The 22,349-nt window shown below is 54.7% G+C and overlaps 12 protein-coding genes across 14 annotated transcripts; 7 read left to right on the forward strand and 5 right to left on the reverse strand.

Annotated features, from left to right (window-relative positions):
- Nucleotides 1-60: 60 nt before the first annotated feature.
- H310_11145 (hypothetical protein) lies at nucleotides 61-246 on the forward strand (the record flags this gene model as incomplete). Its single annotated transcript, XM_008877717.1, has 1 exon — nucleotides 61-246. One exon carries the CDS (start codon nucleotides 61-63, stop codon nucleotides 244-246), a length of 186 nt encoding a protein of 61 aa, XP_008875939.1.
- A 565-nt stretch (nucleotides 247-811) lies between these two features.
- Nucleotides 812-1,531, forward strand: H310_11146 (hypothetical protein; the record flags this gene model as incomplete). Its single annotated transcript, XM_008877718.1, has 2 exons — nucleotides 812-926; nucleotides 978-1,531. Coding segments are annotated over 2 exons (616 nt in total), but the record flags the coding sequence as incomplete, so codon positions are not given.
- Nucleotides 1,532-2,147: 616 nt separating this feature from the next.
- H310_11147 (hypothetical protein) lies at nucleotides 2,148-5,155 on the reverse strand (the record flags this gene model as incomplete). Its single annotated transcript, XM_008877719.1, has 9 exons — nucleotides 2,148-2,253; nucleotides 2,310-3,241; nucleotides 3,295-3,405; nucleotides 3,458-3,830; nucleotides 3,880-3,969; nucleotides 4,014-4,067; nucleotides 4,118-4,307; nucleotides 4,354-4,420; nucleotides 4,469-5,155. 9 exons carry the CDS (start codon nucleotides 5,153-5,155, stop codon nucleotides 2,148-2,150), a joined length of 2,610 nt encoding a protein of 869 aa, XP_008875941.1.
- Nucleotides 5,156-5,442: 287 nt separating this feature from the next.
- H310_11148 (hypothetical protein) lies at nucleotides 5,443-6,454 on the reverse strand. Its single transcript, XM_008877720.1, has 2 exons — nucleotides 6,062-6,454; nucleotides 5,443-6,013 (listed from the first exon to the last, which is right to left on the reverse strand). The coding sequence occupies exons 1-2, from the start codon at nucleotides 6,444-6,446 to the stop codon at nucleotides 5,670-5,672; spliced, it is 729 nt and encodes a 242-aa protein (XP_008875942.1). The 5' UTR covers nucleotides 6,447-6,454; the 3' UTR covers nucleotides 5,443-5,669.
- A 91-nt stretch (nucleotides 6,455-6,545) lies between these two features.
- On the reverse strand, nucleotides 6,546-8,115 carry H310_11149 (hypothetical protein; the record flags this gene model as incomplete). Its single annotated transcript, XM_008877721.1, has 8 exons — nucleotides 6,546-6,679; nucleotides 6,727-6,852; nucleotides 6,905-7,222; nucleotides 7,272-7,316; nucleotides 7,368-7,567; nucleotides 7,614-7,910; nucleotides 7,958-8,011; nucleotides 8,071-8,115. 8 exons carry the CDS (start codon nucleotides 8,113-8,115, stop codon nucleotides 6,610-6,612), a joined length of 1,155 nt encoding a protein of 384 aa, XP_008875943.1. The 3' UTR covers nucleotides 6,546-6,609.
- A 654-nt stretch (nucleotides 8,116-8,769) lies between these two features.
- H310_11150 (hypothetical protein) lies at nucleotides 8,770-10,661 on the forward strand. The gene is made up of 7 exons (XM_008877722.1): nucleotides 8,770-8,894; nucleotides 8,941-9,027; nucleotides 9,078-9,209; nucleotides 9,252-9,317; nucleotides 9,369-9,572; nucleotides 9,614-9,886; nucleotides 9,938-10,661. Exons 1-7 carry the CDS (start codon nucleotides 8,784-8,786, stop codon nucleotides 10,457-10,459), a joined length of 1,395 nt encoding a protein of 464 aa, XP_008875944.1. The 5' UTR covers nucleotides 8,770-8,783; the 3' UTR covers nucleotides 10,460-10,661.
- Nucleotides 10,662-11,160: 499 nt separating this feature from the next.
- On the forward strand, nucleotides 11,161-14,419 carry H310_11151 (hypothetical protein). The gene is made up of 3 exons (XM_008877723.1): nucleotides 11,161-11,595; nucleotides 11,646-13,828; nucleotides 13,872-14,419. Exons 1-3 carry the CDS (start codon nucleotides 11,212-11,214, stop codon nucleotides 14,335-14,337), a joined length of 3,033 nt encoding a protein of 1,010 aa, XP_008875945.1. The 5' UTR covers nucleotides 11,161-11,211; the 3' UTR covers nucleotides 14,338-14,419.
- Nucleotides 14,420-14,531: 112 nt separating this feature from the next.
- Nucleotides 14,532-16,558, reverse strand: H310_11152. Of its 2 annotated transcripts, none has more exons than XM_008877725.1 (2): nucleotides 16,369-16,558; nucleotides 14,532-16,261 (listed from the first exon to the last, which is right to left on the reverse strand). In XM_008877725.1, exon 2 carries the CDS (start codon nucleotides 15,799-15,801, stop codon nucleotides 15,328-15,330), a length of 474 nt encoding a protein of 157 aa, XP_008875947.1. In that variant the 5' UTR covers nucleotides 15,802-16,261; nucleotides 16,369-16,558; the 3' UTR covers nucleotides 14,532-15,327. The 2 variants fall into 2 exon arrangements, with proteins under 2 accessions (XP_008875947.1, XP_008875946.1); XM_008877724.1 differs by having other exon boundaries at nucleotides 16,315-16,558.
- Nucleotides 16,559-16,759: 201 nt separating this feature from the next.
- H310_11153 (methylenetetrahydrofolate reductase) lies at nucleotides 16,760-18,631 on the forward strand (the record flags this gene model as incomplete). The annotated part of the gene is made up of 3 exons (XM_008877726.1): nucleotides 16,760-17,461; nucleotides 17,512-17,721; nucleotides 17,768-18,631. The coding sequence occupies 3 exons, from the start codon at nucleotides 16,760-16,762 to the stop codon at nucleotides 18,629-18,631; spliced, it is 1,776 nt and encodes a 591-aa protein (XP_008875948.1).
- A 256-nt stretch (nucleotides 18,632-18,887) lies between these two features.
- Nucleotides 18,888-19,951, forward strand: H310_11154 (hypothetical protein). The gene is made up of 2 exons (XM_008877727.1): nucleotides 18,888-19,053; nucleotides 19,108-19,951. Exons 1-2 carry the CDS (start codon nucleotides 18,966-18,968, stop codon nucleotides 19,518-19,520), a joined length of 501 nt encoding a protein of 166 aa, XP_008875949.1. The 5' UTR covers nucleotides 18,888-18,965; the 3' UTR covers nucleotides 19,521-19,951.
- On the reverse strand, nucleotides 19,925-21,834 carry H310_11155. Of its 2 annotated transcripts, XM_008877728.1 has the most exons (6): nucleotides 21,720-21,834; nucleotides 21,511-21,655; nucleotides 21,181-21,448; nucleotides 20,696-21,138; nucleotides 20,490-20,653; nucleotides 19,925-20,440 (listed from the first exon to the last, which is right to left on the reverse strand). In XM_008877728.1, the coding sequence occupies exons 1-6, from the start codon at nucleotides 21,796-21,798 to the stop codon at nucleotides 19,959-19,961; spliced, it is 1,581 nt and encodes a 526-aa protein (XP_008875950.1). In that variant the 5' UTR covers nucleotides 21,799-21,834; the 3' UTR covers nucleotides 19,925-19,958. The 2 variants fall into 2 exon arrangements, with proteins under 2 accessions (XP_008875950.1, XP_008875951.1); XM_008877729.1 differs by having other exon boundaries at nucleotides 19,925-20,653.
- Nucleotides 21,835-22,025: 191 nt separating this feature from the next.
- Nucleotides 22,026-22,334, forward strand: H310_11156 (hypothetical protein; the record flags this gene model as incomplete). The annotated part of the gene is made up of 2 exons (XM_008877730.1): nucleotides 22,026-22,092; nucleotides 22,159-22,334. The coding sequence occupies 2 exons, from the start codon at nucleotides 22,026-22,028 to the stop codon at nucleotides 22,332-22,334; spliced, it is 243 nt and encodes an 80-aa protein (XP_008875952.1).
- Between the last annotated feature and the right edge of the window lie 15 nt (nucleotides 22,335-22,349).

Here is a 22,349-nt window from a genome sequence, read left to right on the forward strand (position 1 = left end):
ACGTTGGTTTTCCAAAAGTACATCCCCGACGACTTGAACGACGACGGCCACTTGGAGTACATGTTTTACGGTGTCGGGATCGTCTCGCTCATCAACTTGCTCGCGTTCCTGTACGTGATGAGGGAAATGCAGTTTGGTATGGCTTCGTCCAAGCGCGGCGCCGAAGCTGTCGTTGACGAAGCCGCCCTCGCCAAGCACGAGAGCCATCTCGCTGACGGTGAAAAAGCTCGTTTGAGTTACGCTTGAGACCTTCTAAACGTTTTGTAATGTATATTTCGTCATCCATCGTGTGTCCTCGTCATGAATCAAGCAGATCGCGATAGCAATCCAACTCGCTGCACGTTCATCGCTGTCAATGTGCATCCTTGATGCATCCGCACTGCGACGCGCTCAGTCTCGAGCCGTCTATTTGTTGTCGTGTCGACAACTCGCCTGTTGTAGGTGGGGACGATCGAACGTTGAGCATTCTTCACTAAAGTCACAGCGAGTGGTGGGTTGGTATCTGTGTCGACGTCATCATAGGTGTCGCCGGTGCTTTGAACTGCGTGCCCTATCTGGCGCATGTCTCCTGAAGCGTCTCGTCAAGCATTTGAAGTCGCAGCTCACCATCTCGACAGGGCCATCGCGTGTTCGCGCGGGCGGGCGATCCACATTGGAAAATTTACTATTAGGATTACTAAGTCGAGTTGACTTCACCAAGAGAGCACATACTACGTAGCACTGTACATGCTGCTAGTAATAGTAGTGATGTACTACTAATACAATGTTTGCATCGATTGACTGTCTCTGGGCCCCACTTTCTTTTGAAAAGCATGGCAGCAAGCAGTCTCCGCAGCAAAGTACTCTTCGTCCTTGGTGGCCCTGGGTCTGGAAAGGGCACGCAATGCTCGAAGATCGTGGCCAAGTTTGGCTTTGTTCACCTCTCGGTAAGCGTGCAGGCCTCATGTGGGTCGATCTCTCAAGCGCTCTTTGTGCAGGCGGGTGATCTGTTGCGCGAGGAACGTGCTTCTGGCAGCCCCAATGGCGAAATGATCGACCGTATGATTCGTGACGGTGCCATCGTGCCCGTCAAGGTCACGTTGGATTTGATCCGCAAAGCCATGGTTGAAAGTGGCCGTGACCTCTTCCTCATCGACGGGTTTCCGCGCAACTTTGACAACCTCGAAGGATGGGAAGCCGAGATGACGGACGTCGATGTGGCCGGTGTTCTTTTCTACGATTGCCCCGAAGAAGAAATGGAGAAACGTTTGCTCGAGCGCGGCAAGACAAGTGGCCGCACGGACGACAACATTGACGCCATCCGCAAGCGCTTCACGACGTACCTCGAGTCGACGATGCCCATCATTGAGCATTTCGCGTTGAAGAATCAAGTGTTCCGCATTTCGTCGATCCCGTCCCCCGATGAAGTGTTTGCCGAGACGTCCAAAGTGATCGAACCGATCGTAAAGCAGCACCTCGTAGACATTACAAAGGTATAGCATGTAATACAGACAACCGATTCCAGTTCATGCACGCCCGCCAATCTCGCCGTAGTGCTTGCTGGACGCGGTCTTTGAGGGTAACTTGGCTACGTACCAGGTACCCTCGTCTCCACTCTACCGGACGATAGATTCACAGGCGATGGTCAGGCTCTGTGCGACGAGTCGCTGTCAGCAATCGAGCCCCAGTCGATGGGTCACGTCATCGAAGTGCGGTCGCTCCATCACGTCTCGACTTGTCGCACTCAATCTCTTGTAGGGCTTGAAATTCCACGAGTTTTACTTCAAGAACCAAGGCATGATGGGCGGCTTGGGAGTGACGAAGATTTGCAAAGTACCACCGCGCCATGCATGCGTCACCATGGGCTGACCTGTTTCTCTAGTCGAATGTCGTGGACCCGCACGTCAAGCTGCTGGGCGACACCGCGATCGTTTCGTTCGCAAATGTGATCCAGGTTGGACGTCGTAAGAGGACGTATCATGCTTCTGTGCTGCGTAGTCACCGACGCAAGACTCGATGCTGTACATGGAGACGCGGGTGTGGCACCGCCAGGAGGGCAAGTGGAAGAACGTTCACTTTCATCGGTCGACCAAGTGATCCGTGCGGACCATCGTGGAATTCAAAACGGATACGTCATGTAAGGGTGATTCAGTTGTTTTAACGAAAACTCATCGAGGTATCAAGTGCGTCGCATCGCGTTCGTTTTCACTCAACACGGGCGCGCTCGTGTGCCGCAAGATGTCGTCGGCATACCCCAGCACGCTTCCGTTTTCTCTACGCAGCACACAATGAATCCACCGAGCAACGCACGGCGGCGTGCACACACGTACGGGATGAGGTTATGGTTGTTTCGAGTCGACGACAGGCCCTGGTCAAACACGTCGAGGAGAATGGGCGGCTGTCCGATGAACGGGTTGTTTGCCATTGCTTTGGAGATGGCAAACACTTGCGACATCTTTTGCTGGAAGCGCAACTTGTACTGTTTCGGTGGGATCGCCGAGATGCCGTCGGGGTCCTTGCGCTTGATATGTTGCTTCCAGAATCGCTCGAGCTTCTTCTCGAGCGTCCACTGCTGAAGAAAATCGATGATCCCAAACTGGTACAGCGCTGGCCCGTTGACACTGATCGCAGTCTGCGTCGCAAAGGACGACCCAGGGTGCATATTCGGGTTGAAGCCGACGATGCCGGGCTCGACATAGTACTCGCAGCTCTGGACGCCCATGAGCAGGCTATAGTCCATAATGCCTTGCTCGTACAAAAAGTCGCTGTCAAAGCAAAGCTGGTCGTAGAGCTGGTTGGACGCCTGCGGGTCGATGCGGACCTTGGTGAGCAGATCATTGTCTTTGAGCACAATATTGGGCTCGTGGAAGTTGAGACCGTCGCCGCACTCTTGCGATTTGGTGCTGCCAAACGTGTACCGAGCGTTGCAGTACCGACACGTGACCTTGTTCCCGACCTTGGGGAGCCGCGCATTCCGGTCTTCCCAGCTCCCCTTGATATCGTACCGGTGATGGATCACTTGTGTGTTGGCAAAGATATTGCCCATCACGACAAAGTAATACATCTTGCCGTACAGCAGGACGGCGTGGCACCCGTAAAACTTCGTCATGAGCGACTGAGGGTGCGACACCAAGTACGACGCGTATTTGGGCGCCATCCGCCGCAGCAGCTCGCACTCTTCCTTGGACATGGTCTTGACAATGATGCTTTCGTCGGCGCTGTAAAACATAAACGCCCCACTCCGTCCTTCGCTGAATCGTTCCTGCACACTCGTCCGTCATCGATCAGCTGTATTCCAGCAAGAAATCGGCGCACCTTGGTCGTGGCCGAAAACAATCGAATGTACGCATCGTCGGAAATGCCATAGTTTTCCCGGATCGTGCGAAACACCGTCGGCGCGTACGACCAAAACTTGATGGTTTTGCCCTAGACAACAAGTCAGGGCGAGAGCCAGGCAGACGACGTTTGTCGCACACACCGAGTCGTCGTGGCCATCCGTCAACAAAAACATCTCGGACGACGAGTGGCCGGTCGCCGCTTCTTGGACAGACTGCTTGATACCGGACGTCGTGTAGAATAAAATCTCGGACCGCAGCGCAAGGTTTACTTGGGGACTCAAGTCCACATCGACGTCGGTCGACTTGCTCCCGCTCTTCTTCTTGGTGTTGTTCACAGCAAACCAAATGATGTACTCCAAGTACCCCTTGGACGCGACAAGAAACATAAAGAACTGCCGCATGATCATCGGCACCAGATCCAGCGGCTGGCCGCTGTAGTTTTCCGCGACAAAGTACGTCGACATGTACATGAAGAGCAAGAAGAGCCAGTAAAACACCATCGCGCCCGTGAACCTATCCGTCCGTGGGCCATGCATGCATGGAAACGCAACATCGCACGTACAACGAAATGTAGTTGAGCACGCCTAGCCGAATGTTGTACGTCTTGGGAACGCCGCCAGCGTATAGCCGTCGCCACGCAATGATGAGGACGCTGGTCGCCGTCGTCAGGGACGAAGAAGAGCGCAATTTACGTACATGACGGAAATGACCAGCACAAACACAACAATGCCGTACAAGAGCATCCATGGCCTACACACGCCCCACATTATCTCCGTGTGCCATGCCGACGTAACGCGTACCATTTCTGAATGCTGGCAAACGTCCGCGACGGACCGTTGGCCACGGACTTTCCAGACGATGCCAAGCAAAACCCAATCACGTTGTACTTGCTGTCGTTGTCGTTGATCGGGTGTGCGTCGACCTGGAAAAACCCGCCAGCATTGCCGTCCGAGTCGCTCACGGTGAACGCGATGACGGCCATCAAGAGACCTAGACCGTCTCTTAGCCATCCATCAAAAATACAGATTCCACGCACTGGTGGACCAGACGAAGCCGTGGTAAAACTTCATCGACCGCTTGTAGCTCTTGAACGGATCGTTGAGCTAGACAGAGTTCAATGGCCGCCCCCGTGTCCAGGTCGACCGACGTACCGAGGAATACAAGTCGATGGCCATCATGAGCCCCCATGCCTCGGAAGAGAAGAAGAAGAATTCGGTCAGACCAGCCAATTTCCGGCATGACTTTGCCGACTCTTGGTCCACCGGGTCGTAGTCGACCAAAATATTGAGCAGCAAGCAAATGGCGAGGAAAATGCTGAGGCAACTGCGCATGTGCACGATCGGGTTCGGGTGTTGGTGCCACTCGCGCTTCAGGTTATAGGTAACGACGACAGCCATGCCGCAAACGATCGTGTTGATCGAACCTGCAATCAACCCTGCCCACCGGTAGTTGTAGAACGCAAGCGTCATGCCGAGGCAACCCAGAGTCCAGCACATGCCCATGATCTGGCTTTTCTTGTTCTCCATCCAGTGGATCTTTGCGTTCGCAGAGCGCTTCGTTCGCCCACGGAATTGCTTCTGCAGCTCCTTGTCTATCACGTGAATGTTGGCACTGTTCGCGGCACTCGAGAACTGTTGGCCAAAGTCGTCCCCACCACGTCCTTGACGCTGCGAACCCTGCCCGCTGCTCAAAGGTGGATTGCTTGCAGGGCCGTAGTACGGATTGCTCGGGGTCGTCGCTTGTCCCTGGGCGTAATATGACTCAATTTCCTGGAGGTTTTGGCTCGGAACTTGCGACGGCAAGTACGAGCTCGGGATGTCGCTCCAATGATCTTCCATCACTGGCATCGAACTCTCTGAAGACCTGACGTTAGCGTCACGGTTGTTTGTTTTGGGAGCTCGTCGAGTCGCCATGTCCGTGGTCGTTGTTCCGTGCAGCCCACGGCGTGCCGTCGTCGATCAAGCGATGGGAAGGCGGCCGAAAGAGCGAGTTTCAGAACAGATTCAGATGCCCGAACTGCAACAAGAAAAAAATTCGTCGCTTCTTTTTATTTTGATACCGTCTTCTAAATAATAGAATCATTCGAAACTTGATTTTTTTTCACGATTGTGCTCCAAATCGGGACGCGAGCGAAACATCACTATGTGAGTAATCTTCCCGCATAGGCGGGCGGCGCGAGGGTCCCGCGGAGCATGCACACGGACTATCGGACACCGCGCGAAGGGCCAGGGACGCAATGCGTCTCGCTGTGGGATAAACGCCGTGAGGGTGTCCCGGTCGGACGCAATCCAACACAGCGACAATGTCAACGAGCACGCCGCAGGATTTTCCCATTGGACATGGACATCCTACCTACAGCACGAGCCCTCCATCGACCCGAAACACTTGACCAGTGACGTACGATGCCTTGTCGCTCAAGAGGTAAGACACCATGTGTGCGACGTCGTCTGGTTGGCCCAATCGGCGCATCACGATTTGGTTTACAGTCTTTTGGCGAGCGTCGTCGCTCATGCTTGAAGCTGTCATGTCAGTGGCGATGAAACCAGGTTCGACAAGGTTCACACGGATATTCTTCGGCCCGAGTTCCTTTGCGAGAGATGTAGTGAGGCCAACGAGGCCCGCCTTCGCGGCGCTGTACGCAGCTTGCCCGACGTTCCCCTTACTCCCGACCACACTCCCAAGGGTGACGATGCTACCTGTTCCAGATGAGAATGAACTAAGAGCAGAGTTGATGATGAGTGTACCTTGCTTTTGTTGGAGCATGCCTCGTGCCACGGCCTTGCTCATGAACAGAGGACCCAACAAATTCGTTTGCATCATGTTCTGAGCATCCCCTTCCTGGAGTCGCACGAGCAACGAGTTGTGAGTTTCGCCTGCAGCATTCACGAGTCCTGTGATCGGATGGCCAGCCAGCGCTGTGATTTCTTTCACCGCGCGGTCCGCACTACCAGGTTCACATGCATCGTATGCGACGCCCAACACTTCCGGTGAAATAGTCGCCGCCGCCTCCATTGCTCGTTCAGCGCTTCGTGAAGTTAGCGCAACCATCCATCCGTCCCCGTGGAGCTGGCGTGCGACTGCAAGGCCAATGCCGCGGCTTCCGCCAGTCACCAGGGCAAGGCGTCTCATTGTTCGAGTATCCGGATAACATGGCGTTGGAGAAAGCAATATTTCTGACGGCATTTTTAGTTAAATCCGAAAAATCATTTCCACGTAAAACGACCTGCCAGCAGCCAAATTACGCTGGAATTAACAGAGAGAGCGACAACTTCTCGCCGCGAGAAAGCGCTCTCTATTCCTTGGGATAGGCCCAGGACTCGTCATATATGGCCTCGAGCCTCGCCATGATACGCGCCTTGGTTCTAGACAAAGCGGCCTATCAGGAACAATTCAATGTTCGCAGCCATACTCTGGAGTAAGGCGGGCTATAATTGCAGGCAAGGAGGTCGGAGCGCGGTGGGGTGGCCCAGGTGGATTGTCGAGTGACTCTGCGACGAACTTCCAATTCGCGCACGGCACTCCTTGGATCGACGACCTGTCGCACCCACACCTTAGAGCGCGCTCTTCGCCGTAGCACAGAAGCGTACCATGCTGAGTTCGAGTAGTGCTGTTCGTTGCCCTGGAGAGCCGCTGCGTTGCGAACGAGAAGCAATTCCATGAACGAATCCACAAATACTGCTGAGCCTCGCACGAGGTGTGCCAACTTGGATTGCAGCTCACTCGGGTCATCGATTTGCTGAGTTTCTGGATTGCGATGGCGACGGTATTCTTTGGCCACAGCGGCGCAAATTGGCTCTGGAAGCGCGGGCAAACCCGAGTCCTCAACGTCAACCGCTGTATCGGCGTCGTCGGCGTTGTCAACTTCGTCCAAGTCCAGGTCAATGCGGCTCGGTTCCATCTCGAATCTACTTGAGCCATGTTGAATCATTTGAATTGTTGCAGAAGTCCCATTACGAAGTGCGAAGGAGGTTTCGCGCGCGGACTGGCCAGCGAAAAATCCTACAGAGTTGAGTGAATGCCGAGATGGACTGAAAAAACGAACGGCCCTACGTCTTCAGCGCGTTCGCTTGAGTGACAGGATTTGCGCCAGGGGGGCCGTGGAGCACTTGACCGCGGTTGATTGCAGCCACTTCACCATGGGACAAGTGAGTGCATAGGCCGCGCATGACTGACCATGCCGCATTAATCCCGCCCAATGGGTTTTCCTCGTCCTCGGTATCGTTGTCATCTTCGTCTTCTGGAGGGTCGGCCTACGTGCTGGTCGATGAGACACCGAAGGCTCGACGGGCAGCCAACGTCGTGGACATCCGACTTGGCTTCGTCGTCGTCTGGCGTTGAGGGAGCAACATCAGCGTCTTGTCCGTCGGAATCTTCAGCATTCTCTTTCTTTCCGTAAACAGGAGACGTGGGCTCGCTCCCACGCTGGATCCGAGCAAAGGGAGAACTTGATGGCATGTCGTTCGTGTCGTCGACCTTGACGATCGTGTCCGAGACATCGTCCGGTAGAACTGCTTGATCAACGTCGCTAGAAGAGTCATCACTGTTGCTTGCATGATGTCTTTTCATTGGTATCGCATTGGACAGCGATGCCCTCTGGGTGTTGTGAGGGATCCGTCGTCATGTTGAGTTGTGACATCTACCTTTGCGACGGCAACTTTCTTTGCCGGTGCATCCTTCGCCTTCGATATCTGCGACTGCGCGCGAATAGATCATCAACACATATGCATCACGACCAGGTCGTACGCAGACGCACCAGACTGCGCTTGCTTGTCTTCTTCGGTACGCCGAATCCGCTCATGGTGCAGCGCAGTGCCGACACCACCAACACCAAGATTACTCGGTGAAGTACGAAATTCAGCCAATCAAACATCTGAATCAACGACATTTGAAGAATGTGAGTTTCTGTCGGCCAGATTGGTTGCACAGGGGACGTGTCAGCCCGATCGCACCGCCGACGTCTTCCACATGAATTTGACATACTTGTGCGCAGCATCACCTCCGTCCAAGCACACGATGTACACACTTGAATGAAGAGTAACTGAAGAGAAGGGGCCGACGACGACGAGCCTCAGCTCGTGCCTACACTCCCATTGCACGTTCCATGCAGAGCAGGGCTGTATCTCGCTCATTGTCTTACCACAACAGCCACAAGCGAGCGTAGCTTTACGTCGTGTGCATGATGAATTCATCACAAATGAAAGGAACTAGGAAGTATGGCAAGGGATTTGACAGCCCAGTTGAAGCAGCCCGTTGGACCAAAGCTTGCACGCATGCAATTTCGATCTCTCACTGTCGGGTCTTCTTTTCATAACTTGCATAACGTCGTTAAGCCATCGATCAAGGGTGCAGCATGCGGCGACGTTGAACGGCTCATGGTTGGTGGCGTCGGCGCTCCACTCGAGCCAACTTCCCAGTCGACACTTCTTATCCGGATGGTGACAATCTTGAAGAGGCGCGACCACAATCATGGTGGTGTCCGACGCCGACCACCATGAAAAGGTGCATGCGTACGACGTGCGTGATGGAAGGCTGCATGTCAAGAATATCACAGTCGCATCACTCATAGAGATTCACGTGGTACATGTTGTTGATATTTGCCATCCCAGTCTCATCGGTCGGCCAGGCAAACCCATGCCAGTTGAAGTGCCTGAATGTATCGGACAACGTTGTGCGCAGCTTGCAAGCGGTCCAGGGATATCCTTTCCTTCAGGTGCAGGATTCCCACCGTTGTCGCGGCCTTTTCTCACGTGAAACAACCAGCACTTGATGTTGGGTCGGAATTGGATTGTCGACATGGGTCCAGTTCGCCAGTTCGTGCATCTCGTCCAGCTCGATCTGTCAAACAACAATATTCGTCGTGTTGATGGCATCGAAACCTTGTCTCGCTTGCAGGTGTTGACAACCTGCGATGCCTTGAGTCTCATTGCGTTTTAGGTGTTGAATCTTAGCCACAACGACTTGCGCAACTTTTTATCCATCCGTGCCTTGTCCGTCAACCAGGTTTGCCTCAACTGCTGTAGCTAGTTTGCCGCAACTGAGCCTCTGAACCAGTCGATCCGTATTCTCCAACTGCACAACAACGTCGTGGCGACTCTCACCGGCTACCGTGCTCGTGTGTCGTCGTTGCTGCCCCAAGCGATCATGCTTGACGACATTCGGCTTCCCCGCTCGGCCATGCTGAAACAAATGCCAAGTCATGCGTGCCAGATGTGCGGTCAAAGTGGCCTGCCGCCTTACGTGGCACCGATCCATCGGGTGTGTGAACTTCCGACGGACTTTGCCTCATGGACACGTAGCGACCACTGTCCAAGAACGAACAGCAGCTGTGTGATTCACTAAGGAGCAAGCCCCGCACCACCACGAAAGGTGGCGCGAATCCAGATCACAAAGGCGCACGGGCGTCCGAGATTCCTGGCAAAGACAGTGCGGACAACGGAATTCGACAAGTCAATCAACAGCGTGGCGAACGTCAGAGGCACGGCAAAGCGATCGCGCGATCTCGACACATGAGTTTGATTGAGCGAAAGCTCATGCAGTTAATCACGACGAAAGATGACAGGAAGCACGCAGTAAGGAAGCAAGAACCCCGTTGTGGATGGCATGTTATGTGGTTTGCATAGGTCCCTCTGTCCGTGGCGGCTGACGCGACCAAAGTCCAGCTCGATCGGAAACGAAGCAACCGGTTCGACGTGGACGCGCTCACGTCCATCGAAGATGCCAACGACAGCAAGGAACCGACTCCAACAGCGCGGGTCGGCTATATGCACTCGCTCGACGACTTGTTCACCAACGACATGGCGTACCACGAAGAAAAGATCCGTCTAGCTCAAAGCAATCTACACGATGCAAGCGCGACAGACCGCGTTCAGCCTTCGTACGCTTTCGACGAAGCATGGACCAGCTGTGCAGCGCTCAAGAAGCTCTTTGACACGACGCTGCCGATGTATGACGACCAAGTTATCGCGTTGGCGCAAGCAGCAGCAGAAAACCTGCCTTTTCAAAATGTGCACCTCGGAACTGTGCTGCGGGAGATTGCCGACGTACTGAGCACACACCAGCCAAGGCGATCCCAAGGGCGGCATCTAGACGATGAGAGTGCCGACATGAAGCATATTCGCCACTTCCTCAGTCACAACAAATGAATGGCTTCATCAATCGGGGTCCCTCTCCGTTGAACACCTTCGATAGCATTGCGCAACATACTCTCAAGCTGCAATTGTTCCCACAACTGGATGACCTGCTTGCATGAACCACCCCTCTGTCACGAGAAACGCGAGTTCCTCGAGAATTGTTGCTTCTCCATATTTCCAATATTTTCACATTTTTTCATATAATTTTGACAATATTCAATGGTGGCTGGTGGCAATAGTTCCTTGCAGCGCGGAATGGCTTGAATTCCAAGCGACAAATCCCTGCCCTCAAGACGTCGAGCAATTGTGCTTGATCGCACGCAATGCTGCGAAAACCAGGAATTAGGCACCCGCAACGGAGACACTTTCATGTCATTTTGAAAATGTTGAGTGGCGAAAATCAACGGTCTTGGCGTTGATTGGCTACAAAATGTTTGTAAACGTTTTCCATTGGTCATCATAATTCCCCTCAGCTCGATAAACAAGGACGCCACGTCGTCAACACTGCAGCACATCTGCAAAGCAGAATGTCTCCATTTCCACTAACAATGCAGACCTTGGCTGCTGTGTGCGATTCATTTTTTTAAAGCACCAATGAAAGGATAACTTCGTTTTCGGCGAGAGATTGATCACACGCAACAGTGAATTTGTCTAATGGATATTCTTTCTACATGTGGTATATTGACCAATCAAGTTTAAATCCGATTTTTCTGGTTTGGCTGTAGATCGCCATTTCCACTTCGAGAAGTTTCGAAGGCCGCCAGATGAGTGCCGCCGATGTCGACATGGAGACCTCGTCCAGTGGTGGCATTGATGAGAGCTTGTACAGCCGTCAACTCTACGTCATGGGGCACGAAGCACAACGCCGCATGGGTGAGTCGAACGTCCTCATCGTCAACGTGGACGGTCTCGGCGTTGAAATCGCAAAAAACATCGTCCTTGCTGGTGTGCGCAGTGTCACGTTGTTCGACGACGCCCCTGCAACATTCATGGACCTGTCGTCCCAATTTTACCTCACAGAGCAAGATGTTGTGACTCATTCGGGGCGTGCCGAAGCGAGTTGTCAAAAACTCGCTGACTTGAATCCATACGTCCAAGTGAAGAAACACACGGGAAAGCTCACCCCCGAATTCCTTGCTGGTTTCCGAGTGCGAAATTGGACTGGATACCTTCATGACTAATGCAATTGCGCGTCTAGGTGGTCGTTGTCTGCAACTCTACGCGTGCATATGCCCTTGAGCTCAGCGACGTCTGCCATTCCGAGGGTGTCGCGTTCGTCTACACGGAAGCTCGTGGTGTATTTGGCTCTGTATTTTGCGACTTCGGCGACGCCTTCGTAGTGTCCGACAAAGATGGGGAGCAACCGATCACTTGCATGGTGGCGTCAATCACGAGCGATGTAGCAGGTAAATTGCTAGTCACCGTCACGGACGACGCGCGCCATCAACTCGAAACGGGGGACTTCGTGACTTTCCGCGAGCTCGAGGGTGCGGACTGTTTAAACGGCATCACACCTCTCCCCATCACCGTCACTGGTCCTTTTACGTTCACTATCGATTTCCCAAGCCCTGTGACCTCCATGGGCGGCTACGTTACGCAAGTGAAGCAACCGCTGACTTTACGCTTCAAGCGTCTGAGGGAGTCTTTGGCCTCCCCTGGTGAATTCCTCACGAGTGACTTTGCTAAGTTCGGACGGTCCGAGCTGCTTCATGCTGCTTTCCAAGGGTTGGAGGCATTTCGAGGCCAACATGGCGGACAATTGCCCACCTCCGGCAACACCAAACATGCCGATGAAGTCCTCCGCTTAACCAAGCCATTTGCTGACGCTATCAAGACTGAAGTGGACGCCAAAGTGGTGGCGGCGCTGTCGACGGGGGCTCGCGGGGTCGTTGCCCCTATCACGTCTTTCTTGGGTGGCATCGTTGGCCAAGAGGCGTTGAAAGCCTGCAGCGGCAAGTTTACACCGATCCACCAGTGGTTCTACTTTGACGCGATCGAGTGTTTGCCCGTCGAACAGTTGCCAGAAAGCGAGTTTCAACCGGTGAATTCGCGCGACGACGGGCAAATTGCAGTGTGGGGCCGTTCTTTCCAGGAGAAGCTCCATCAACTTCGACTGTTTTTGGTCGGGGCCGGCGCAATCGGGTGCGAAATGCTCAAGAACTGGGCGCTGATGGGCCTTGCAACCCACGAAAGTGGTCGCATCCACCTCACCGACATGGACCTGATTGAAAAATCGAATCTGAACCGCCAGTTCCTCTTCCGGTCGACCGACGTCGGGCAACCCAAGTCGTCGACGGCAGCGACGGCGATCCGTTTCATCAACCCAAACGTCCACATTCAAGCTTACGTGACTCGCGTGGGAGCGGAGAGCGAAACCATCTTTGACGATGCGTTCTACGACTCGCTCACGGGCGTGTGCACTGCATTGGACAACGTTGATGCTCGGCTGTACATGGACCAGCGCTGTCTCTTTTATGGCCTCCCGATGCTCGAGTCGGGCACCCTCGGCACCAAGGGCAATACGCAAGTGGTCGTTCCAAGCCTTACTGAGAACTATGGCGCATCCCGAGATCCCCCCGAGAAGAGCATTCCTATTTGCACACTCAAGAACTTCCCAAACGCCATCGAACACACTCTCCAGTGGGCGCGCGACTGGTTTGAAGGCGTCTTCTTCCAAACACCCAACGACGTGAACGCTTACATTACGACGCCGGACTTTGTGGCGAAGAATGTCCATACGGACGCGTTGGAGCGCGTGTACCAGTCCCTCGTCGCTGACAAACCCAAGACCTTCCATGACTGCATTGCGTGGGCGCGCCTTCAGTTCGAAGCCATGTTTTCCAATTCGCTCAAGCAATTGCTGCACAACTTCCCGTTGGACCAAGTGACGACGTCCGGCGCGCCGTTTTGGTCTGGCCCGAAGCGCCCGCCTACCCCGCTGACGTTTTCGACAGACGATCCCGTCCACATGGACTTTATTGTGTCGGTTGCCAACAGCCGCGCGATCACATATGGGCTCGCTGGCCACCGCAATCGAGCGGACATTGTGAAGGCCCTCCGTGGTATTGAAGTGCCTCACTTTATCCCTCGAGACGGCGTGAAAATCGCAGCCAACGACGAAGAAATGAAGCAAGGGGAGCAGCAGACTAACACAGTCACGTCCGCCCCACCACCGCTTCCGTCGCCGGCAGAACTCGGCGCGTACCGCATGACGCCGATCGAGTTTGACAAAGATGACGACAGTCACATGGAAGTGATCGTAGCCACGTCCAACTTGCGTGCGCGGTCGTACAAGATCAAAGAAGCAGACTTGCACTCGTCTCGCTTCATCGCGGGCAAGATCATTCCAGCCATTGCCACCACCACTGCTCTGGTCACGGGGTGCGTGAAGTCTCTCCTCCATTCACGACTCACCTTGCCATAGGTTGGTGTGCCTCGAATTGATCAAGTTCGTCCAAAAGAAGCCCCTGGAAGCATTCAAGAACGGATTTGTCAACTTGGCCCTCCCGCTCTTTGCGTTCTCCGAGCCGATCGCGCCAAAAGTGACCACGTCGATGCTCCACAACGAGCCGTACAAGTGGACCGCGTGGGACCGCTTGGAAATGAACGTTGGCGACGTCACGCTGCACGAGTTCCTCAAACACTTTGAGAAACAGTACGGCGCTGAAGTGTCGATGCTGTCGTACGGCGTGACGATTCTGTACGCCATGTACTCGGCCAAGTCGCGGTCCAAGGAGCGCATGAACATGAAGCTGTCGGAACTCGTGGCCACCATCACCAAGACCCAACTCCCGCCCAAGCAGAAGTACCTCATCTTGGAAGTGTGCGCGACCGACGCGGACGGAGAAGACTTGGAATTGCCGTACATTCGATACCAGTACCGCGCGTAGTAGCAGCAACGCCGTTGCAACGAATGCCAACACCTTTTATAAAATCCGTGTGAAATTGCTTGAGCAATTTTCCAGTGCATAAAGGACGTTGCTTTGAAAACCACGGAGCGGCCAAGATTGAAATTGGCCAATAGGAGAACGGCATGGCCAGGACCAATCAAGTGCCAGGATCCGATGCATTTGGGCAGAATCCATTCGTTGTGGCGCCGCCAGGTTGACCATGGCAACCAAGCAAGCAGACAAGTTTCTCACATTGCTCAGCGAAAAGCTGAAGCAACTCACAGACATTGCGCTTACCCAGGACGAACTCAATGACAAGCTCGGGACGGCCATTGCGACGCTGCCGAGCGGAGCGTTGAAGGCGACCCTGCAGCGTAACCTTGATGTGTACAGCAAACGCCTAGGTCGACTCTTGGAAGCATCGCTCCAGCACCGAACGAAGGCCACGAGCGAAAAGTTACTCTGCGAAGCCGACTACGACATACTCTTGAGCCAGAACAACACGACAAAGCTCGTCGAACAGTTGAGTGTACCGCCGTCCGTGTTTGCCAACTTCGTTGCCGAAGGTCCTGCGTCCAGTGACGATCCCATCAAAATTGTCGATGCTGTCGTCCAGCTTGCAAACACAGCTACCCAGGAGCTTGCTACGAACGGATTCACCTCCGTGTACCCCGCCAAACAAGACCCGCATGCCGCGATTGCATTCTATGCCTCGAATATCTCCACCCTCGTGCGATCTTGGATGGGCGCGGTGCGCACGAACGAGTCGTTCGACGTGTTCAAGAGCCGCCAACTGCAGCTCGCGTTATCTGAACTGCTCAAAGTGATTGAATTCTGTCAGCTCCAAGACGTCTATGGCGATTTTGGCGCTTCCGCCAGCGACACATCCTTCTCCTTTTACCTTCCCAACGACGCCACATCCTCAACGAGCCCCCACGTTACGTCTGCCCTCGCACACCTCTACGCGTCGTACGTCGTGCTCACGGTGTTCTATCCCAGCAGAACGCCCCTGCCAGCCGCCGACCATTCGGACGACGACGACCTGTTCGAAGACATTCCGCCCGTCAAGTCGGACCCGGTCAGCGTTGCTTCCCAATGCGTGGTCGAATTGCTCGTGACAAGCGATCGCTTCGACTCGTCCTGGCTCGTCGACGTCCTCCTGGCAGCGAACCAACTGCCTCGGCCTACAATAGCCGCCGGCGACTCGAACACGCTTTTGATGCAGTTCAACCGCGTGGTATTGAAGGCCCTGCGTCGACTCACGTTCCAGCCCAACATGTCGCCCGTCGAATTCGTTCGCGGAGTTTTGTTCGTTCGACAAGCGAAGGCACTCCTGCGACGCACTCGCCAGGCGAACGCACCACAGCTCACGTCCATCATCACTCGCTTGACGTCACTCGCAATTCCATTCAAGCTGATCGACTGGATGACGCTCGTTGCTCGCGGTACGCCCATGATGTCCATCCGAGTTCAACATGCGTACTACGATGGATCGTAGGAGACAAATCGCGCCTTTCGGGCCTGATTGGAACAGTCGCGTCTGCCGCCCCAACGTCCAGCGCATTGCTGTCGTCGACTTGGGAAGATTCAGACTTGATCGATCTCGCTGCGGTACGCTTTCGCTAGTTTGATGACGCTCTTTTAACTCGAAGGAATTGTCGTGGCATAGAAACTCGAGGTCGAGTTTGTGACCAAGTCCCACCAACGCGGAGGTGACGTCAACGAAGCCGACACAGGAATCATCGCGGACGAACCGCAGGATGCCGGCGACGAAGACGGCGGCGACCAGCCGCTCTTTTTCGTGGACAACCTTGGCGACCAATAATAAATACTCGTTCGCAATGGCTCTTTGTCGGAAGCTACGCTCGGCCTAGCGTGCTGCGTCGTGCTGAGCGGTCCCCCCGTTCGACACAACCATGTTCACCTATAGCACTCATAAGTGAAGTTAGGCATAGCGCAACCGGTGGCATCCCGCACAGCGGAAACATCGTGTGGTGGCCGGCCAGGTTGTTTTCATCATGGCAGGCATACCAGCACCAGATGGTGTTCCGATTCGGGCTCCGTGACGTCGGTTGGAGGTGACATAGCATGTTGCGGGAGGAGGCTTGTAATGCCTACCGACGGTCACAGGAAGCGTGGTGTTCGCGCATCGCGGCATTGCCGTGCTCTGCGCACATTGCGACCCCCATAAAGCTGGCTTGCCACAGCCCACGCACGCGCACCACACTGAAGCGATATGACCCATCCGGATAAACGGAAATGGGCAGTTTTGATTGGTTGTGGATCATTGCCCGCTTCGAAATTGGGTGAAGTGTGGGTTTGTGGAATGTGACTGGGGTTTTGTATGGGAGGTACCTCTTCAACATTGCGTTAGTTTGCGTTTGGGTTTGGACGGCGCAGACGGCACGAGCGCAGGACGACGATGAAGATCATCGACAAGATCAACGACAAGATCGAGAAGAAGGAGGCGTTCTACTCGTTCGAGTTCTTCCCACCTAAAACCCCCGCTGGTGTCACCAACCTGTACTCGCGCATGGACCGCATGGCGTTGTTGGAACCGCTCTACTGTGATATGACGTGGGGCGCGGGCGGCAGCACGGCCAACAAGACCATCGAGCTCAGCGCCAACGCACAAAAGTTGAGCGGTCTCGAGATGCTCATGCACTTGACCTGCACAAACATGCCCAAAGGTAGCATCAAGAACGCGCTCGACTCGGCCAAGGACGCAGGGATCCAGAATATTCTCGCGTTGCGTGGGGATCCGCCGCGCGGCCAGACCGAGTTCAAGGAATGCGAAGGCGGGTTCTCATACGCGATCGATCTCGTCAAGTACATTCGAGAGGAGTACGGGGACTATTTCTGCATTGCCGTTGCCGGGTACCCTGAAGGGCACTCGGACGCCGACGACCTGGACACGGACATTTTGCATCTCAAGGAGAAGGTTGACGCCGGCGCAGACTTCGTCGTGACGCAGTTGTTTTACGACGTGAAGAATTACCTCAAATTTGTCGACAAGTGCCGCGCCGTTGGTGTGACTGTCCCGATCGTGCCAGGGATCATGCCCATTCAAAACTGCAATGGCTTTGTGCGCATGAGCACCATGTGCAGCCACGTCCCTGAGGAGGTACTTTTCGTCGATTCGCCGTCGTCGGCGGCTCATCTCGTTCGTCGTAGATTCTCCAAGCTTTGGAACCGATCAAGGACAACGACGAAGCCGTCAAAGAATACGGCGTCCAACTCGGCATTCACATGTGCAAAGAGCTTCTCGCGCAGGGCGTGCCGGGGCTCCACATGTACACGCTCAACTTGGAGCGGTCCACGCGACTGATTCTAGAAGGCCTTGGCTTGACCGCCACCGCCCGCCGCGAACTCCCTTGGCGACCGGTGCGTCTTTCCAACTTGACTGTCCGACTCATCTGGTTGAGTGTAGTCGACGCTCGCCAAGCGCGCCGGTGAATCGGTTCGTCCCATCTTCTGGGCCAACCGCCCCAAGAGCTACTTGGACCGCACGGCCAATTGGGACGAATTCCCGAACGGAAGGTGGGGGTCGAGCGAAAGCCCTGCGTTCGGCGAGCTCAACGAGTCGTACTACTTGCATGCGACCGCGTCGGTGCAGGAGCGCAAGGCAATGTGGGGCGAAAACCCCGTCACTTACGAAGACGTGTACGAAACGTTTACCCGCTACGTCATGGGCGCCGTCAAGTCGCTTCCGTGGTGCGATACCCCCCTCCATCTCGAGACCAAGTCGATCCAGGAACGCCTTGCTGCCGTCAATCGCGCCGGGTACCTCACCATTAATAGCCAGCCACGCGTGAACGCGGCGCCGTCGGACGATCCCATGTTTGGGTGGGGCGGCCCCGGTGGCCACGTGTACCAAAAGGCCTACGTCGAGTGCTTCGTGTCGCCGGAAAACCTCAAGCGCATCATCGAGAAATGCAACAAGATGAAACACGTGCAGTACCATGCCGTCGACGTGCACGGCAACTCGTACTCGAACTGCGGCAAAGGCACGACTGCCGTCACGTGGGGCTCGTTCCCGAACAAGGAGATCCTCCAACCTACGATCGTCGACACTGACAGCTTCATGGCGTGGAAGGACGAAGCCTTCAGCTTGTGGTTGTCCATGTGGGCGTCGCTGTACAACGACGAGTCGCCTGCGCACGCCCTCATCCACCAGATCCGAGACACGTTCTTCCTCGTGAGCATCGTTGACAACAACTTTGTCAACGGCAACATTTGGGACGCTTTTGACGTGGACGTCACGACCTCCTCTGCCTCCGCTGCCGGCGCTTAAGTGAGCCCACCAGCGCGGGTGTCGACGTCGTGTCGTTTGGCGAATGGCTCGAAGCAACCCCTCCTCGATTTGGTTCGAGCAGGATCCATGCTTCTTCCCATCTCCCCATCTACCTCTCCACCGTCCCACCGTTAGAATCCCTTATACACCCATGTTGTCTGGCGCGTGCCATCGGCATTCTTCCTGTTTCGCACGAATTCCGTATAATTTCTCTTTATCCGGATACCTTGGCGGGGAAGTTTAAAAATCCGATTTCTGCATTCTGCTGCTCCATCGTCGAACGAGTCAGCAGGCACGATCTCCACCGGCGGCGTCCTGGTTGTCGCGCCGCGCCATGTTCACGATCTCCAAGTCTTCCTCGTCATCCTTGCGCAATGATTTGTCGCCAATACTGTGGTTTGACACCCTTGTTTCCCCAGAGAGTAGGTCGTCTTTTGCCGCAAGTGACGACTCTGACGACTGCGAACGTTGGATAGGTGTTGTGGATTCTAAACAGCACATGCCGGACTACCAATACACGGTCACAGGCCAAAAACGAATTAAGAAGCGAGAGAGGATACAGCTTGGTTGCCCCGTCGTCGTGAATGGCAAGAAACTCGCAATTTTTCGACATGGCCCGCGGTATTTTGCCATCCAGCAGTTTTGCCCTCATGCTGGTGGGAACCTCGCACTTGGCGACATTGAAGATATTGACAACATGCTCTGCATCACGTGTCCGCGACATAAATGGCCATTTGTGTTACTCTCTGGCGATTGCTTGGTCGGTGAAGCATGGAAAGCCGAGCATTTCCCTGTGGAAGCGCGGCCGGCACAGCCTGGATTGCCCGCGACCTTGTTCATTGGGTTTCCCCAATTGAACAATTCCCTTTTTTACGAAGAAGACTTTTAACTGCACTTGGCTGCCATCGAGCTGCTCCAAGCCTCACATGCCCAACTTCTCTATAACGGTAACACCTAAACATAGCAACACAGCAATATTCGTCCACGTCATGCCAAGTTGTTTCTGCATGGGTCCGGTCAAGAGCATATTCGTGGCGACACCAGCACCGCCAGTCCTCCCTCCCTTAGGAGACCACGAAGTCCTCCACACGTCTCACGGCGTTGTTGCAAAATCGACAGCGCTTTCGTCAGCAACATACATCTATCTCCCTCGCTCAGCGGTCAAATCGTCGTCACCCACGTCCCTACTGGACCAACATCATCAAGTAGTCCGTCCAGGGCTGCAGAACACCACCGGCGCCGCCCACGTCCTCTACGTGGCCCGATGATTCCCTGACGCTCTTGTAACTCCATCGCTTCCATACACTTGTTCAATCACCCCATCTTGTTAGTAGTCGTACACGCTCAGGGGTTTCTTGTGGGGCGCGCCCTCCATCTTGTACACGGCGGCAACACCTGCCGTCGTCCCCAGCACCAAGTGCTTTTGATCAAAGCACACGGACGTATACTTGAATTTGGCCGGGAACACGCCGTGCGGATACATTGAGTACCACCGCCACACACACGCGATGCCATCCTTGGACACGGTGATCAACTTGCGCTTGTCGAACTGAACACTTGACACCCCGATCGACGACGACGCAAACGTGCACAGCGGCTGCTGCGTGCGCACATCCCATGCCTGCAAACCGCCATCCTCAAAGCCGGCGACGACGGCCGTCTCGTCCATCTCGAGGGCGCTGACACGGCCCCGACACAGCGCAGACTTGGGGCACACTTTGGCGGACTTGCCACCCCACCACCGAATCGACCCGTCTGTACCGGCGGTCCACAGCACGCGGCCTTTTGTACCCGTCTTTAGGATCGCATCTGGACACCAAATCAAGACCCACATCACAGACGAGAAGCATGGATGTACCGGGATGGCCGCTGAGGCGATGCGTGAGCTTGCCGTTGCGGAGGTCGAAGATCCGCACGAACCCAGCAGACGTCCCGCACACCAATGTGTTGCGAATCAACATGAGGCTTGTCACTTGCGGCCGCGACTCCCGCGCCATGCGCGGCAGCGTCGATGTGTGGATGCTATCGGGAAGAATCAACAGACATACCAGCTAGAAAAGGTACCGTTCGGGACCAAGAGAGAGGACGATTTCGCTTTTCGTAGCGTCCCAAACGTGGACGTCGCCCTTGTCCGTCGTCGCGGCGGCCTGCAGAAACGCGCCGTCGCTCACGTCAATTTTCACCTGCGTGATCCGGTGCGTCTGACTCGACCGCGTGCGCAGGAACGACGTCAGATTCATATGGCTACGTAGCGCAAGCGTTGTTGTGGGAGGAATGATCATCAAGCGCGGGTTCAGCGAAGATGCCGACGCTTCAGACATCCGCGACAGCCACGTGGCGAAGTCCCACACTTTCACCGTGCCATCGACAGTCCCAATGGCCAACGCGGTCGAGCACACGTCAAAACATGCCGCCGACGCCAGCGCAATCGTCCCGCATAGCGCGAGATCTTTCAGTCGCCACAAATAGAAGAACCCGCCATCGATGGTTATCCCTCCAGAGAGTACCTGGGCGAAATGAGTTGAAGGAAGGCAGTGGACGGGACGTACATGAGATGCCCCCGACGTGCCGTCTATTTCGCTGTCGATGAGCTTGACCGTGTGAAACGCATTCTTCACAGTATCGCTGGACTGGTCGCCCTTCGCCTTGGAGTCGTCCACGAGCACGTCCGGCAGTTGCAGCAGCCTCGGCGCCTTCTCCATCCTCCTCTGCTCGTAATACATCCCATTCAGCTCGTCAATATAGTCCTTGATGGTGGACCGATCGCTTAGCAAACATCCGCGAATTGTCGGTGGCGACCCGCGGCGATTCACATTGCTAGTGTTCAACACATTCCATGCGAGGTGCATCCACAGATCGTCCGCATGATGTCGACTTACGGTGATGGAACATCCATTTCTGTGTAAATGTACGATGCGGCTCGTCGAAAGCACGTTGCGAGGATCGGTCCTTTCGGTGTCTGCGCGAGCTCTTCCCACACTGCCGGCCGCATCAACGCCTTCGTCCACATCGAATTGACATACACTGTGATGCAGCATGAGCACGTCCAATTAACAAACAAAGAAGAACAACGATAGCCTCGACATACCCATGGACATGGCGTCTTGTCGCGGCAAGAAACTGATGGTGTTCGCCAGGACCGCCGCATCTGCCAGCACTTCCTCCATGGTCCGCAGACAGGGCGACAAGATGACAACCTCAACGGTAACACTAGATACTGTCAGAATTGATACGTTGCCATTAAAATTCAGATGTGTGACTTTCCATTTAAATTCAGCTGTTTTGCTTCGTCTTGTAAATTACAGTCTTTTTCGACCATAATTAAATCAAGTCATGAATGAAAATAAATCAAAAGGTATCAATTCATACAGGTTGATTTTTTGAGCAGAAGAGCATGAAGTTTCAATGCGCACGAGTCCTGCGCGGCCATGACGGCCCAGTGTTTGCCGTGCGATTCAACGGTACTACTTCATGCACGTCAGTGCATGCACTTCACGAAATAGGGCGATGACGGTCTTGCTGAGTAGAGAAGGGAACGTACTGCATGAGCTGTGGGAGCGATCGCACCGTTCGGTTGTGGAATCCACATCGGGAAGGCACCGAAGGTACAGGGTCAGCTCTGTTGATCAAGACGTATCGTGGGCTACATGGCTACGAAGTTCGCGATGTCGCCATGTACGCACATGTCCATGCCTACGTTTAGTCTCATATCTGGATG

Source organism: Aphanomyces invadans (assembly GCF_000520115.1).
Source record: "Aphanomyces invadans strain NJM9701 unplaced genomic scaffold supercont1.30, whole genome shotgun sequence".
NCBI classification, from domain to species: Eukaryota; Oomycota; class Saprolegniomycetes; order Saprolegniales; family Verrucalvaceae; genus Aphanomyces; species Aphanomyces invadans.